The sequence below is a fragment of the Micropterus salmoides genome, unplaced genomic scaffold (assembly GCF_014851395.1).
Source record: "Micropterus salmoides isolate LMB-PRFRI ecotype aquatic unplaced genomic scaffold, ASM1485139v1 Ms_hic_scaffold_11, whole genome shotgun sequence".
Lineage (NCBI taxonomy): Eukaryota > Metazoa > Chordata > Actinopteri > Centrarchiformes > Centrarchidae > Micropterus > Micropterus salmoides.
Window position 1 is genome coordinate 36270807 of NW_024040152.1, and position 13088 is coordinate 36283894.

Sequence of the window (13088 nt, forward strand, 5' to 3'; positions counted from 1 at the left end):
ACCTCTGACCCTTTTCTCCACCTGTGTTTCAGTGGAGGAGGGCGGAGCTTCCCAGCAGCCATGATGGAGGACACTGAGCCGGATCTTTCTCCCACCCCCTCTGATCAGAACAGCCCCTCCCTCTCTCCCTCTCCTCCTCCCCCTCCCTGTCCCTCCCCTCCACGCCCTCGTCCTCCTGTGGCGCCCCCCCGGCCGTCACGCCTCCTCTGGGGGTCATCAGCGAGGGCGTCGGGGAGCTCAGCCTGGTGATCGACGCCGAGGTGGCTCACCGGGCGTGTCAGGAAGTCCTGCAGAAGGTCAAGCTGACGCAGGTGGACAGTGATGTCGCCGGCCTACAGAACGGGGAGGGGCCTGACCCGCAGCCCGCCGCCACGGTGAGACCGATAAAGATCCGCGAGAAGGAGCGGGAGCCCGAGGGCCCGGCTCCCGGCTCGGTGAAGAGCGCCCGGCAGCGGCAGAGACACAACCCCTCCAAACAGTCGTGGTTGCTCCGCCTCTTTTGAGTCCAAGCTGTTCGACGTCTCCATGGCGATCTCCTACCTGCACAACTCGAAGGAGCCCGGCGTCCAGGCGTACATCGGGAACCGGCTCTTCAGCTTCCCGCACGAGGAGGTGGACTTCTACCTGCCGCAGCTGCTCAACATGTACATCCACATGGACGAGGACGTCGGGGACGCCATCAAGCCATACGTGGTGGGTGTGGCCTGGGCAGGGGGCGTGGCTAAACAGCACATTATCACACCTGCGTCCAGCTTTGAATCTGCTCAGTTTACTCAGTTGGTTGACTCACTGATCACCGTTACAGCGACCTCTTCGATGATAAGATGCAGCGTAACGCCGCTCAGACCAGAGCGCCACGTTTGAATCATTAACCGCAGCGCGCAGGTGTTAATCTCTGAATATCTAAACCTCACGAGCTGCAGGTTTCTGAAACGGAGACGTGTGTAATAATCAGTAAGCCTGCAGATCTTGTTGACGTCGGGGATCCGGCTGTTTGGTGAAGGTTCTCTCTGAAAGCAGCTCGTTCACGTTGAGATGTGAAAAAGTTGGTTGCTGACATTAAGACAATATATTTCTGTGTGACAGGTTTTCTGAAATCTTATGTTTAAATATGCAAATGAGGCAGCATCTAATGAAATATGCGCTAATTTGCATCTATTTCAGGAACTGAAGTCTGGATTAAGTCGGGTTCAAAATTATTGTTCTATTTTGTTGACACATGAGAGTGAAATGTTTTTCCAGAGGGAGCCTGGATTTCTCTCTTTATTATTACTGTAACAGGCTAATAAACAACACGTTTTGAGCTGGTTTTGGGAATAAAATGTTCTCTAGTTCAGGCTGTGAATGCGAGATGGACAAACCTTCAGAATATAGTCAGGAATAAATGAGTTCAGGCTCAGAGGGAAAACTCATTTAAAGACACGTACAGGAAAATTCTACACATTCTTATTAAAACCAGCCGATATCTGATCACATCCAGAACAACAACAACATAGAACGTAACACATCAGAACGTCCATTGTCTCACATTCTTAAGTGCCTTTAACCCCTGCGTGTCGTCTGCAGGTTCACCGCTGCAGACAGAGCATCTCCTTCAGCCTGCGCTGCGCCTGGCTCCTGGGGGCCTACTCCTCCGACATGCACATCTCCACCCAGCGGCACTCCAGAGGAACCAAACTGAGGAAACTCATCCTGTCCGACGAGCTCAAACCCTCGGGCCCCCGAGCTCGCAGAGAACCTCTGACTCTGACCCCATTCTGTCCCGTCATGTCCCCCGCCAACGGCCCCGGGCCCCTGGGAGGAGAGCACGGCCTGTCGCCCTCCAAACGCACACATCAGCGCTCCAAATCAGACGCCACAGTCAGCATCAGTCTGAGCAGCAACCTGAAGAGAACGGCCAGCAACCCGAAGGTGGAGAGCAGCCAGGACGAGGTAACAGCCAGATCACAGCGCCTGCAGGGGGGTCCCTGGACCTGAACCCAGACCAGAGTCCGAGACGAGACTAAAGCTAAATAAGGGTCATATAGGACCAGATGCTAACAGAGAAGCTAACCGAGCTGCAGTTGGTATGCAGGACGGCCGTCGTGAAAACAAGTTCATCGAGATAAAACGACCATTGTGCCGCACGCCGCTTCGCAGTGACACTAATCGAGCAGTACGTGTACACAGAGTACTTGGAGCGTACATTTCACCATCGTGGCGTTGCCTCAGATCGAACACGGTCACAACATCTGGATTGTAACCGGGCGGATCTTTATCGGCGTTATTTGTTTAATTGACTTCAAATTGATTTTATTAAAATGAATAAACGTGAACGTGCTTTTACGATCGCAACGCGCTGCAGCTTCCTCCGCCGCCATTTTCACAAGTTTGAAAATGAGTCAGAGGTCCCTCCCCTTCTGCAGTTTGATGATAGGGAAAACAAGTACGAGGTGGTTTTCCTGCCGGGCTTGGCTCCTGGCGCCTGACTCGGCTAATAAAGGACAGCTAGCAGCACGGCTAACCGAGCTAACTAGCCACAGATACAGTTAGCGGTTTAGCAAAAAGTAAATGTATCTGTCCATCAACAAACTCTGTAAATCTCCTCGGGGCTGTGTTCCCTGTCGGTCTGTGTTCGGTTCTGTTCCTCCCGTGTTCACTGGGAGGCTGCCGAGCTCTGTGTCGTTGAGCGCTCGCTCGGCTCGGGTTTTTAGGCCCGATCCGGCGCCGCTCTCGGACGTTATCCTAGTCTGGAAACCTCCAGTGCTTAGAGTAGAGGTGTGACGTTAAACGCTGACCCCGCCCAGCTGTGACCACCGGGCTAACTTAGCTAATTAGATACCAGCAGCTAGCAGCACTTTCTGTTCTTCAGCAACCTCCGTAGTTCCCAGAGAGCTGAGGCGGAGCAGCCGGGGAACTTTAATGTTAACAGAGCAGCTGACTGCAGCTCGAGGGCGCGTTCACACTGACACACCGCTGTTAGATCATCAGGTTTAGCTGCAGTCCTGTTGCCCTGCGTCTGGTCTGGAAGGAGCTGAATAAACCAAATCACTTTGATGTCTCTAACATAATGTGGACCTGACCCCCGTCTGACCTCTGACCTCCTCAGGACAGCGGCTCCAGCTCGGACAGTCTGGAGTTGGAGCCTGGTCCCGTAAGTCCACCAGCGTCACGTTTCTCTCTCCAGGGTGCAGTGTGGGAACGAGGCTGTGGGTTCTGGTTCTGGTTCAGGGTGCGGTGGTGTCCCAGACGTTCAGACGCTCAGACAGAAATGAAACCAAACAGCTGAAGCGGCTGCACGTCTGTGGACCTCACCGTCTCTTCCAGTCCTTCTTTATGTTTCTCTGTTGGATCCAATCAGCTGTTTGATGTTGTGGGGGAACCAATCAGGTGCTGATCCGGTGTCATGTCTCCTTATATATTAACACCTGAACAGCCAGTCAGATCAGCTCCTGTAAAGGCAGCAGGTGGAAGTCCTGGTGCTGATCGGGGTCCTGCTGCTGGCGGCTGCAGGTAACAGCGTCATGTTTGTGTGCAGGTTGTCACCTGAGCAGGTAAACGCCGTCATGATGCTGCTTCTCTCTCCTCTCGGCTATAAACTGAAGTAGCACTCCATTGAAAAGGGGAAGCGGTTTAAACGAGACCTGTGGATGTCAGACCTCCACCTGCTCAAATGTCTCAGCAGTCCTCTAACGCCCCCCGTCTCTCTTGCAGCCGGTGCGTCTGGCGCCTCAGAGGGAGTTCATTAAGTCTCTGATGGGGATCGGGAAGCGTTTGGCCACGCTGCCCACCAAAGAGCAGAAGACCCAGCGGCTGATCTCAGAACTGTCGCTGCTCAACCACAAGCTGCCGGCCCGGGTCTGGCTGCCCACCGCCGCCTTCGACCACCATGTGGTCCGAGTGCCGCACACACAGGCCGTGGTGTTAAACTCCAAAGACAAGGTGACCAGCACGCACGCACACACGCACTCTGTATGTACACTGAGGTCAACAATCAGCTGCTCTTGGATGTCCCGAGATCAGAGCTAAAGAATAAGGGCGATGGAGCCTTTGGGCGCCCCGTCCCATGGAACAGCCTCCTCAGGCATAATAAGCTGCACAGACCCTACAAACGTTTAAAGCTGCTTAAGACTTTTTGCAGCAGCTTTTAACCTTCGTTGACCTGGTTTCTGTTGTGTCTGTTGTTTCTGTCCTGTGATTCACTTTGGCTCATTTTATTATTTATGTTTGACATCGACCCTTTTCAGCACTTTGCTCAACTGTTGTTGTTTTTAAATGTGCCATAGAAATAAAATTGACATACTGTCCAAGCCAAACACGGTTGAACAGAAGTGGGCGGGGCCACTGTGGCATTCCCCGTTGGTTTGTGGACTCTCGTTCTGAAGCCTCCAGTTTGGCTTTTTGACTGTCGCCATCTTTTTTTGGAACTGGATTTGACCATATTTGGACGAGAGGGTGGAGCTAGCTAGCTTGGTTAGCAAGGTGCATCTGTAGTTCAACTGTGCTTAGCTGTGGTGCTAATTTTAGCTAGCAACAAACAGGCTTAAAACAAAACGCACTTCCTGAAAAAATGAGCAGCTGGGTGATACGAGTCGCCTCTATCCTTATCAAGTTGAAGACTTGAGACCATAAACTCATCAGGAAAGTGTTTACTGAGGGAATAAATCAGCTGAGAAGTAGAAACATTTTCTCACAGACTTCTATACAATCACACTTCTTTCTGCAGCCGCTGGAGTCGCCCCCTGCTGGCTGCTAGAGAGGACGCAGGTTTAAGTCGCCCCCTGCTGGCTGCTAGAGAGGACGCAGGTTTAAGTCGCCCCTGCTGGCTGCTAGAGAGGACGCAGGTTTAAGTCGCCCCTGCTGGCCGCTAGAGAGGACGCAGGTTTAAGTCGCCCCCTGCTGGCCGCTAGAGAGGACGCAGGTTTAAGTCGCCCCCTGCTGGCCGCTAGAGAGGACGCAGGTTTAAGTCGCCCCCTGCTGGCTGCTAGAGAGGACGCAGGTTTAAGTCGCCCCCTGCTGGCTGCTAGAGAGGACGCAGGTTTAAGTCGCCCCCTGCTGGCTGCTAGAGAGGACGCAGGTTTAAGTCGCCCCCTGCTGGCTGCTGGAGAGGACGCAGGTTTAAGTCGCCCCCTGCTGGCTGCTAGAGAGGACGCAGGTTTAAGTCGCCCCCTGCTGGCCGCTAGAGAGGACGCAGGTTTAAGTCGCCCCCTGCTGGCTGCAGGAGAGGACGTAGGTTTAAGTCGCCCCCTGCTGGCTGCAGGAGAGGACGTAGGTTTAAGTCGCCCCCTGCTGGCCGCTAGAGAGGACGTAGGTTTAAGTCGCCCCTGCTGGCCGCTGGAGAGGATGCAGGTTTAAGTCGCCCCCTGCTGGCCGCTAGAGAGGATGCAGGTTTAAGTCGCCCCCTGCTGGCTGCAGGAGAGGACGCAGGTTTAAGTCGCCCCCTGCTGGCCGCTAGAGAGGACGCAGGTTTAAGTCGCCCCCTGCTGGCCGCTAGAGAGGATGCAGGTTTAAGTCGCCCCCTGCTGGCTGCAGGAGAGGACGCAGGTTTAAGTCGCCCCCTGCTGGCTGCTGGAGAGGACGCAGGTTTAAGGTGCTTCACTTTTCAGACCTGGAGGTTCCTGCTTGGTTTAAACACACGTGATGTCAGAAATAAACGCTGTCATACGCTGAAGTTAAGACTTGAACACACGCGTGTGATCTACCTGTTCCTCAGGTGTCAGACTGGGAGGGGTTTGTAGGTAAGATGGCGGCCTGACTCCGTGTAAAGGTGCCAACAAACAGAGAGCTTTAAGTTCAGTCGTCTTGATTCGATGAGCTGAATGAGGTCATGTGACAGGAGAGAGTTTTACCTGGAGACCGGGCAGTGGGGACAGGAACTGTTTTCTGAACACAAGTTTGTGTTCAGTTCAGACTTTTTCTCTTCAAGCTTCAAACACAAATTATATTTGATTATATTATGACATCCAATCCAAATCCAGATATTCTTATGACCTCACACACAGCTGTGACACGATGACCTCGGCCTGTCATGTGACCTGTGTCCTGTGACCCCTCAGGCTCCGTACCTGATCTACGTGGAGGTTCTGGAGTGTGAGAACTTTGAGACGTCCAGCGTTCCGATGCGGATCCCGGAGAACCGGATCAGGAGCACCCGTTCTGTGGAGAACCTGCCGGACTGCGGCATGACGGCGGAGCAGAGAGCCGGCAGCTTCTCCACGGTCCCAAACTACGACAACGACGACGAGGCCTGGTCTGTGGACGACATCGGAGAGCTGCAGGTGGAGGTGAGAGGCCGGTCGGACAGGATGTGATGTCATCGGTATTACAGGACGTTCACTGAATCTGCTTCAATAATATGAAGGAATATTGTGATAAGTGGCTCTTATGCAGCATTCAGACCAAACGCGAATTTAACCCTCGCGCTGAAATAACTACAACATGAATTTATTTATTTATTTATTTTTTAATTATTGAATGAATTTTGTTGTCTTCAGCTCCCAGAGATCCACACCAACAGCTGCGATAACATCAGTCAGTTCTCAGTGGACAGTATCACCAGCCTGGAGAGCAAAGAGCCGGTGTTCATCGCTGCTGGAGACATCAGGTCAGTACACACTGTACACAGTACATGTAGTACAGACCACAGTACATGTAGTACAGACCACAGTACATGTAGTACAGACCACAGTACATGTAGTACAGACCACAGTACATGTAGTACAGACCACAGTACATGTAGTACACACACAGTACATGTAGTACACACACAGTACATGTAGTACAGACCACAGTACATGTAGTACAGACCACAGTACATGTAGTACACACACAGTACATGTAGTACAGACCACAGTACATGTAGTACAGACCACAGTACATGTAGTACAGACCACAGTACATGTAGTACAGACCACAGTACATGTAGTACAGACCACAGTACATGTAGTACAGACCACAGTACATGTAGTACAGACCACAGTACATGTAGTACACACCTCCTGTTGGAGGTTAGCCAGTAATGTTCACACACATTCGGAGTTGATCAAATAGTTCAGTTTTCTGTTCCACAGCACCGACTGACGTTTTGATTCTAAAACCTGAAAAAGAATCTGGCTACTGGCTCGATGAGGATCTGAGTCCACAGACGGACGTTTCTTTAATCCACAAACGTTACAGCACTCAAACACTTACAGAGGATTTAATCTTTGACGCTCATCAGACTTCCTGTCTGTTTGACCAGCTGTCAGACTCACTAACAGTCGGTGAATCTGATCTACGTGATCAGGATCAGATTCTCAAACGCACCCAGCGACAAAGTCAGTCAGCTTGTAGTATTTTCCGTCAGATTAGTAATGAGTAGAAGAATCTGCGTCTAACCAAACAGTAGGTAACGTGACGCTGTCCTCTGCATGTTTTAGGCGGCGTCTGTCGGAGCAGCTGGCTCAGGCGCCTACCACCTTTAGACGGGACCCCGAGGACCCGTCAGCTGTGGCCCTGAAGGAGCCCTGGGAGGAGAAGGTCCGGTAGGTGGAGCTCAGGGTGTATTTGAAACTGCCTATTTCTGTGTTTCTGACTGTATAATTCCAACGATGTGTTTCTGACTGTATATTTCCAGCCTGTTCTCATCTCAGGGCGTCGTATACCGACCGAAACAGGGGCGTTTCATACGGACGCTGAAGGGTACCTTTAGCATAAAATCCTTACGCTTTGTCACGCTGTCTGAAAGCGTCAGTTATGACGCATTGAGATGAGGATGTGTGAATATCTGTGTGTTTCCGAGGGTGTATTTCTGACTGTATATTTCTGACAATCTGTTTCTGACTGTATATTTCTGACAATCTGTTTCTGACTGTATATTTCTGACAATCTGTTTCTGACTGTATATTTCTGACAATCTGTTTCTGACTGTATATTTCTGACAATCTGTTTCTGACTGTATATTTCTGACAATCTGTTTCTGACTGTATATTTCTGACAATCTGTTTCTGACTGTATATTTCTGACAATCTGTTTCTGACTGTATATTTCCGACGGTATATTTCCGACGGTATATTTCCGACTGTGTATTACTGACGGCATATTTTTGACTATATTTCCAACGGTGTATTACTGACGGTATATTTTTGACGGTGTATTACTGACTGTATATTTCTGACTGTTTTTTTCCGACGGTGTATTTCCAACAGTGTATTACTGACTCTATATTTCCAACGGTATATTTCCGACGGTGTATTACTGACGGCATATTTTTGACTCTATATTTCCAACGGTATATTTCCGACGGTGTATTACTGACGGCATATTTTTGACTCTATATTTCCAACGGTATATTTCCGACGGTGTATTACTGACGGCATATTTTTGACGGTGTATTACTGACTGTATATTTCAGACAGTATATTTCCAACGGTGGATTTCTGACTGCTCTGTGTTTACCTGTAGGAGGATCAGAGAAGGATCTCCTTATGGTCACCTTCCTAACTGGAGGCTGCTGTCTGTTATCGTTAAATGTGGAGATGACCTGAGACAGGAGCTGCTCGCCTTCCAGGTGCTGCAGCAGCTCAAGGTAACCCCGTGACATCACTACTGACTGAGAACTACTGACCAAAATCAGCTCTGCGCTCTTTTACCCTTTCTCCTCTTCCCCATCTTCCTCTTCCTTCAAACCTCTCCTCTCTTCTTCTCTTCCTCTACTTATCTCCACCCTCCTCCTCGTCATCATAATCCTGCTCTTTTTCTTCTTCTGTGTATCCATTTTCCTTCTGTTCTTCTACCTCCTCACTTCCACCTCCTCATCTCAAATCCCTCCTTCACTGCTCTTTTTTTCTCCTTCCTCATGTTTCTCCCTTTCCCTCCTCCTAGTCCTTCCTCCTTCGGCTTCTCGTTGCAAAGCTTCAATTCAAAGGAAATAAAAGTAGAACTGGAAGTGACTGTTGAGAAAAAGTGAACAACAGAGGCTACACCTCAGTGTTACCTCCTGGTGACTGTTGCAATATGAAAAAGGGTAAGAAAGGTGAAGCAGCTGAGACTGTAGAGCAAGTTGAGTTCAGGTGTGACTCCTGTCTCAGCACAGAGTTACTGCTGAAAAGACAACATTGAGATCAAATACAGCTAAATGGATCAGGTGTTCTTCATGTAAAATCCTTGTCCCCCCCTGCAGTCTATCTGGGAGCAGGAGCGCGTCCCCCTCTGGATAAAGCCCTATAAGATCCTTGTGCTGTCGTCGGACAGCGGGATGATTGAGCCCGTGATGAACGCCGTTTCCCTCCATCAGGTGAAGAAGCAGAGCCAGCTGTCTCTGCTGGACTACTTCCTGCAGGAGCACGGTGCTCCGACCACCGAGGCCTTCCTGTCTGCTCAGCGGAACTTTGTCCAGAGCTGCGCCGGGTACAGCCTCATCTGTTACCTGCTGCAGGTCAAAGACAGGTGAGAGGATGACATCACGTGGTCTCAGCTCCGCCTGCTCACACACCGTTCCTGTTAGCCCTCTCATGTTGTGACCTGTCCTTTCAGGCACAACGGGAACATCCTATTGGATGCTGAGGGTCACATCATCCACATTGACTTCGGCTTCATCCTGTCCAGTTCTCCCAAGAACCTCGGCTTCGAAACATCGGCCTTCAAACTTACCACGGAGTTTGTTGATGTGAGTTCATCTGAAGGTTCTTGTGTTCCTATAGGAAGTTCTAGTGGCAACTGAAGAGGTTCTAGTGTTCCTGTAGGAGGTTCTAGTGGCCATCTAGGACGTTCTAGTGTTCCTGTAGGAGGTTCTAGTGGCCATCGAGGAGGTTCTAGTTTTCCTGTAGGAGGTTCTAGTGGTCATTTAGGAAGTTCTAGCGGTCATCAGTGACTTTCTAGTGTTCATGTAGGAGGTTGTACTGGCCATCGAGGAGGTTCTAGTGTTCCTGTAGGAGGTTCTAGTGGCCATCGAGGACGTTCTCGTGTTCCTGTAGGAGGTTCTAGTGGTCATCGAGGGCGTTCTCGTGTTCCTGTAGGAAGTTGTAGCGGCCATCGAGGGCGTTCTCGTGTTCATGTAGGAAGTTGTAGCGGCCATCGAGGACGTTCTCGTGTTCCTGTAGGAAGTTGTAGCGGCCATCGAGGGCGTTCTCGTGTTCCTGTAGGAAGTTGTAGCGGCCATCGAGGGCGTTCTCGTGTTCCTGTAGGAAGTTGTAGCGGCCATCGAGGGCGTTCTCGTGTTCCTGTAGGAAGTTGTAGCGGCCATCGAGGGCGTTCTCGTGTTCCTGTAGGAAGTTGTAGCGGCCATCGAGGACGTTCTCGTGTTCCTGTAGGAGGTTCTAGTGGTCATCGAGGGCGTTCTCGTGTTCCTGTAGGAAGTTGTAGCGGCCATCGAGGGCGTTCTCGTGTTCATGTAGGAAGTTGTAGCGGCCATCGAGGACGTTCTCGTGTTCCTGTAGGAAGTTGTAGCGGCCATCGAGGGCGTTCTCGTGTTCCTGTAGGAAGTTGTAGCGGCCATCGAGGACGTTCTCGTGTTCCTGTTGGAAGTTGTAGCGGCCATCGAGGACGTTCTCGTGTTCCTGTAGGAAGTTGTAGCGGCCATCGAGGACGTTCTCGTGTTCCTGTAGGAAGTTGTAGCGGCCATCGAGGACGTTCTCGTGTTCCTGTCGGAAGTTGTAGCGGCCATCGAGGACGTTCTCGTGTTCCTGTCGGAAGTTGTAGCGGCCATCGAGGACGTTCTCGTGTTCCTGTCGGAAGTTGTAGCGGCCATCGAGGGCGTTCTCGTGTTCCTGTTGGAAGTTGTAGCGGCCATCGAGGGCGTTCTCGTGTTCCTGTAGGAAGTTGTAGCGGCCATCGAGGGCGTTCTCGTGTTCCTGTAGGAAGTTGTAGCGGCCATCGAGGGCGTTCTCGTGTTCCTGTAGGAAGTTGTAGCGGCCATCGAGGACGTTCTAGTGTTCATGTGCTGTGAGATAACTGTTGTTGTGATTTGGCGCTATATAAATAAAATTGAATTCATGTAGGAGGTTCTAGTGTTCCTGTAGGTGGTTCTAGTGGCAACTGAAGAGGTTCTAGTGTTCCTGTAGGAGGTTCTAGTGGCCATCGAGGAAGTTCTAGTGGCCATCAATGACTTTCTAGTGTTCATGCGCTGTGAGATAACTGTTGTTGTGATTTGGCGCTATATAAATAAAATTGAATTCATGTAGGAGGTTCTAGTGTTCCTGTAGGTGGTTCTAGTGGCAACTGAAGAGGTTCTAGTGTTCCTGTAGGAGGTTCTAGTGGCCATCGAGGAAGTTCTAGTGGCCATCAATGACTTTCTAGTGTTCATGCGCTGTGAGATAACTGTTGTTGTGATTTGGCGCTATATAAATAAAATTGAATTCATGTAGGAGGTTCTAGTGTTCCTGTAGGTGGTTCTAGTGGCAACTGAAGAGGTTCTAGTGTTCCTGTAGGAGGTTCTAGCGGCCAACAATGACTTTCTAGTGTTAAGTGAGATGCGCTGTGAGATAACTGTTGTTGTGATTTGGCGCTATATAAATAAATTTGAATTCATGTAGGAGGTTCTAGTTTTCCTGTAAGAAGTTCTAGCAGCCATCGAGGACTTTCTAGTGTTCCTGTTGGAGGTCCTAGTGGTCACTATGAGTTTGGAGTGGTCTTTTTCAGGTTTCTAGTGGTCATTGAGGAGGTTCTTGTGTTTCTTTAGGAGGTTCTCGTGGCCACAGAGGTTGGCCTGTCACGATAACTTCTTTTGTTGGATGATATATTTTCCCAGCAGTGATATCATTGTCATGTTAGCACCACCGTGTGGCCGCTCATTAATGATTTTACATTTAGGTTAATAACTCGCTGTTCATCTGCGTAAAACAGCGCCGTGTATGCTGCTGCAAGTACATGGTTCTGGTGGAACATGAAGGTTTTTTCAACAGGACTTGTGTGAGAATAAAAATATATTTACTGAAAGTGTGTGTGTGGTTCTCAGGTGATGGGCGGTCCAGACGGCGACATGTTTAACTACTATAAGATGTTGATGCTTCAGGGTCTGATCGCAGCCAGGAAACACATGGACCGGGTCCTGCAGATAGTGGAGATCATGCAGCAAGGTGAGGACGCACACACACACACACACACACACACACACAGACTGGCGTTACCATGACCGTACTGCCGCCCCCCCCGCCAGGTACCCAGCTGCCCTGCTTCCACGGGTCCAGCACCATGCGGGGCCTGAAGGAGCGGTTCCACATGAGTCTGACGGAGGAACAGCTGCAGCTGCTGGTGGACCAGCTGGTGGACGGGTCCATGAGGTCTCTCACCACCAAACTTTACGACGGCTTCCAGTACTTCACCAACGGCATCATGTGACCCGGCGGTGGCGTGTGTGTGCGTGTGTGTGTGTGAGTGTGAATGGAGACTGATGATCCTCCTGCTCTCAGAAGTCGGCGGCAGAGACGATGAGCCTCCTCTGTCCTCCTCTCCGTCTGTCTCTCGTTGTCTTTTTGTTGAAAGAACTTTCTTTGTCTCGTTTGGTTCCAGCTCTTTTTCTTGTTTTTCCATATTTGGGCAGATGTCCCTGATTGGCTGCTCAGCCGGACTCTTGGCCAATCAGAGGAGCAGCCCAGTTTTAGTTTGACATGTGAATAGGTGGACAGTTTTTACAGGTAGAACCTGAAGGAAACGAGTCGGCGTCCAGAAGCTGGAGCCGCGGACTGAAGGACCACTCCGGAGCTTCTCATGTTTTAACTAACTGACTGGAACCAGTTTGTCCTCTGACCCATTAAACTAACCAGTGTCCACCTGCAGGTCCAGCTTCATGTGGTTCATGTGTCTTTACCTCCGACGTTTAAACTGATCAGCAGAGTAGAACTAGTGTTGTACTGCTGGAGTGAAAACTGCGCTCAGAGGAAAGTCCTGTTGTCTGGTTCTTCTGAAGTCCTGTCAGGTTCTCAGGGTTTTAAAACACATCATACTCATAAGATTATTTTTAGATGTTTCAAACCTTTAAGGCTTCAGCGTTTCTTCCAACATTTAGAGGTTCATGTGGGAAAACAACATGAAGGACTACAGAACCCAGCGGCCGGTCCGATCAGGACTACAGAACCCAGCGGCCGGTCCGATCAGGACTACAGAACCCAGCGGCCGGTCTGATCCTGTTGGTG

General features: G+C 50.4%; 1 protein-coding gene across 1 annotated transcript; it reads left to right on the forward strand.

Moving 5' to 3' along the window:
- Positions 1-35: 35 nt before the first annotated feature.
- LOC119898239 (phosphatidylinositol 4-kinase beta-like) lies at positions 36-12731 on the forward strand. The gene is given in 14 exon segments (XM_038712424.1): positions 36-120; positions 123-497; positions 499-693; positions 1567-1932; positions 3089-3133; positions 3694-3921; positions 6036-6263; positions 6474-6583; positions 7398-7502; positions 8422-8545; positions 9140-9405; positions 9493-9625; positions 11912-12032; positions 12113-12731. Coding segments are annotated over 14 exon segments (2538 nt in total). The 5' UTR covers positions 36-60; the 3' UTR covers positions 12295-12731.
- The last annotated feature ends 357 nt before the right edge of the window (positions 12732-13088 follow it).